The sequence below is a fragment of the Propithecus coquereli genome, unplaced genomic scaffold, assembly GCF_000956105.1.
Source record: "Propithecus coquereli isolate 6110/MARCELLA unplaced genomic scaffold, Pcoq_1.0 Scaffold119, whole genome shotgun sequence".
NCBI lineage: Eukaryota > Metazoa > Chordata > Mammalia > Primates > Indriidae > Propithecus > Propithecus coquereli.
The window spans coordinates 2762000-2765946 of record NW_012135969.1 but is presented as its reverse complement, the minus strand read 5'-3'; the positions used below and the strand labels follow the sequence as shown (position 1 = coordinate 2765946).

The 3947-nt window shown below is 61.0% G+C and overlaps 1 protein-coding gene across 1 annotated transcript; it reads right to left on the bottom strand.

The window, feature by feature from the left end:
- Window positions 1–479: 479 nt before the first annotated feature.
- On the bottom strand, window positions 480–3546 carry KRT16 (keratin 16, type I). Its single transcript, XM_012660272.1, has 8 exons — window positions 2893–3546; window positions 2348–2430; window positions 2033–2189; window positions 1766–1927; window positions 1549–1674; window positions 1022–1242; window positions 887–933; window positions 480–730 (listed from the first exon to the last, which is right to left on the bottom strand). The coding sequence occupies exons 1-8, from the start codon at window positions 3412–3414 to the stop codon at window positions 630–632; spliced, it is 1419 nt and encodes a 472-aa protein (XP_012515726.1). The 5' UTR covers window positions 3415–3546; the 3' UTR covers window positions 480–629.
- Between the last annotated feature and the right edge of the window lie 401 nt (window positions 3547–3947).

Below are 3947 nucleotides of genomic sequence, written 5' to 3'. Positions count from 1 at the left end.
TGGGGAGCCAAGGGGTAGAGTTAAGAGCTCAAGCTTTGGAGTCTTTGTGTTAAAACATCTAAAAAGCCGGAGTGGTAGTAAAAGAAAAGCATTGACTCTGTAGCCAGAGCTAAGCTTGCACTCCAGTCACGCCACTTCCTGTCTGCACGGTTTTATGCAAGTGACTTACCCTCCCTGAATCCCAGGAGCTGTCTACTCCAAAATGGGCCTGACCACTCCCACCTCACAGAGTTGCTAGGGAAGTGTCACGAAAGGACCCCTGCAGAATGACAGACAGTGTCTGCCAGCACGCGGGAACGCTCCCCTTCCTGAGTCCCACCTCCCACTCCCATACGGCGTGCAGGTCTTCCAGGGAGACCCTTCCAGGTCTCCTGAGATTTGTTTCATTTCCTGCATGTCTCAGGCTATGGACCCAGAAGGGTTCCTGAGAGGCACCTTCACCTCCTCTCTCACCAGTTCAAGAACGGAGATGACACAGGTTTGCATCAACCAGAAAGTCAGCTTTATTAGCCCACCACCAGCAGAGGGGAGGGGAGACAGCTGGGAACCGCGCCGGGAGAGCAGGGTCCTGACTCGGGCCTTCAGGAGGTGAGGCCGGCGGGAGGACAGGAGGCTCTGGCAGAGGCAGCTCAGTGCTTGGAGCTCTGGCCCTGGCTGAAGCTGGACGAGCCCTGCTCCTTGAGGATGGGCCGGGTCTGGTGGCCGGAAGAGGATGAGGAGGAGGTGTAGACTGTTGGAGAGACAGGAGGTGAGAAGGGCTATGGGAGCTAAGCAGGCTCCAGGGCAGGGGGACGGGAGGGCCAGGGTCTCTGGGTAGAAGGGCCTGGCCCCTACCCCCCAGAACGCCCAGAGGGGCTGCAGGGCCTGGGGGCCTTGGGAGCCTTACCTTCCCGGGAAGAATACGACTGGCCGGACGTGTGCTGGGACGGGAGGCTGTAGGAGAGGAAAGGTGGGGCAGTTAGATGAGCTGGGAGAAGCGGGGGCTGAGGGTCTGGGAGGTAGGACTGGGCCCCCTACTCACTGGGCGTCCTCGCCCTCCAGCAGGCGGCGGTAGGTGGCGATCTCCTGCTCCAGCCGCGTCTTCACGTCCAGCAGGATCTTGTACTCCTGGCTCTGCTGCTCCATCTCGCAGCGCAGCTGTGCCAGCTGCTCCTCCACGCTGTCGATCAGCCCCTGGATCTGGGACAGCTGCAAGCAGTAGCGGCCTTTGGTCTCCTCCAGGCTGTTCTCCAGGGATGCTTTCTGCAGGTGAGAAAGAGAGAAAAAGAGTCAATGAAGGCGGTCACTCCTGTCCCTCAGGGTCTCTGGGCATGTTTCCTGAGAGGTGCATGGATTTTTGACCCCAGCTGGGGTATTGATGGGTCAGACAATATGGAAGAAATTTATTCCACCATTCTGAACCTTAATTTCTCCATCTATATAATGGGTACAATGAGCCCTCCAGCCCCACTCCTGGGAAAAGAAAGGCAGAGCTGGATTGGGGCAGTGTTGGAGGCTGGTGGCCATTACTGCGAGGTGGGGGCTGCAGCTGGGCCGAGTCCTCCGTACCATGCTGAGCTGGGACTGCAGCTCGATCTCCAGGCTCTGGAACACCCTCCGGAGCTCAGTCACTTCGCTGCGGCCGCTTTGTATCAGTTCACTGTTAGAGGCCACTTCTTTGTTCAGCTCCTCGGTCTGAGATAGGACAGAAGAGCAGAAGGTGTGAGGCGCTCTGGTGGCCCCCGGCTGGGAAGTCCTGCGGGAGGGCTGAGGGCCCGAGCCCCACCTTGCTCAGGAACCAGGCCTCAGCGTCTCTGCGGTTCTTCTCTGCCATCTGCTCGTACTGGTCACGCATCTCGTTCAGGATGCGGCTCAGGTCCACACCGGGTGCTGCGTCCATCTCCACGTTGACGTCCCCACCGGTCTGACCCCGCAGGGCAAGCATCTCCTAGGAAAGGACAGCAGGAAGCGGTCAGCTCAGCTGACTCCTCTCCCAGTCCTGGGTGGGTCTGACAAGCCCACCTCCCACCCCCAAAGCCAGCAGCGCGCTCACCTCCTCGTGGTTCTTCCTCAGGTAGGCCAGCTCCTCCTTCAGGCTCTCAATCTGCATCTCCAGGTCGGTCCTGGCCAGGGTCAGCTCGTCCAGCACGCGGCGCAGGCCGTTGATGTCGGCCTCCACGCTCTGGCGCAGGGCCAGCTCGTGCTCGTACCTGGCAGGACAGAGGTCAGAGCCTCAGGCTCCATCCCTGAAGATTCTGAGCCCCAAGGTCTGCTGGCCCTGCTGGACAGACAGCCCCACTCTCTGCCCTCTGCCCTCTGCCTTCTGTTCTCTGCCCTCTGCCCTCAGCCCACCACGCTGGCTGCTCACTTGGTCCTGAAGTCATCGGCCGCCAGCCTGGCGTTGTCGATCTGCAGAATGGGCTGTGCATTCTCGACAGTGGCTGCAATGATCTGGATGGGGATGGAGGACAGCGGCCCTGATCAGCCAGCGTCCCTGCTGCTTCAGGGTGAAGGGCAGAGAGGGGCAAAAGGAACCTCCCCAAACACAGGGGTCTCCTGCTGGCAGGCAGGCCCTGTGCTCCCCCAGCCAGGTTGGAATGCCTTCTCCCAGCTCGGGGTGTGTGGGGCGGCTCCCACATCCCTGACCACCCCTCGCTCTGGGCCCAAGGCTGAGAAGCTGAGTGCGCAGCGCCAAGAACCCTTGCAGGGAGCAGGAGATTCAGGGCTCCATCCCCAGCTCAGACACAGAGATGCTGAAAAGGAAGCTTCTGCCCTCTTCTCTGGGTAACCCTGGCCACTCCCCCAAGGTGCCTCAGTCTCCCTAATTATAAAATGAAATTGCTGGAAAAAGGTTTCCTAAGGGCCACTGCAGTCCTGGCCTCTCTCAGTACTCCATGTACCAGTGCCACCTACCTTGTTCCTCAGGTCCTCAATGGTCCTGAAGTAGGGGCTGTAGTCTTTGGCCTCACTGGGCTGCTGCCGCTGGTACCAGTCACGGATTTTCACCTCCAGGTCAGTGTTGGCCTCCTCCAGGGCGCGCACCTTGTCCAGGTAGGAGGCCAGGCGGTCGTTGAGGTTCTGCATGGTGATCTTCTCATTGCCGGAGAGGAGGCCACCATCGCCACCACCAAAACCAGCACCAAAGCCACCACCAAAGCCAGCACCAAGGCCACCACCATATCCTCCACCGAAGCCGCTACCGAGGGTCCCCCCAAAGCTGCTGCTGCTGCTGAAGCCACCACCATAGCTGCCCCCCAGCCCGCAGGCTCCCCCGGAGGAGAAGCGGGAGGAGGAGACAGACAGGCCCCCGTAGGCGCTGGGGGCCCGGCAGGACCCTCCGGTCAGGACGGAGGAGATGCGGCTGGAGCCACCACCGATGCCACAGGAGCCCTTCATGGAGCCGGAGGAGGTGAACTGGCGGCTGCAGGTGGTCATGGTGCCAAGGAGGGAGGCGAGCGAGCGAGCGAGCTGGCAGAGAGAAGAGAAAGGTGCTCAGGGAGGCTGAGAGTGCTGCGGCTGCCTCATACCCGGCAACATTTATATGCATCTGGGGAAGGTGGGGCCCTCGGATTTCATCACTCCAGGTCCTGCCTGGCTCCCACTCTGGGTTGTTCAGCCCAGGGTCGACTCACTCTGCTGGGTGCCGGCTCGGAGTTCCCACCCAGCTCTGGGGGTGTGGGGCCCCGAGAAAAACACACAAACGCGAGTTGTCGTGACTCAGGCTGGGTGCTGGGAATCCGACTCCCGTTCCCGGAGCCCGAGGGGCCAGCAGGGCCTTGGCAAGGGCGGCATTGTGGCGGCTGCGTCCCCAGGCAGTGACTCAGCCCATCGGAAGGACTCCCTGCCCCATGGTGACAGCCTTGGCTGAAAGAGACCTCAGGGATGCCATCCTGGCTGTCTGGGGATGCAGCTTTGGGGATCCTACAGTCCTGGCTCTGGGCAGGAGCTGGATTCATGGCTCCACTCTG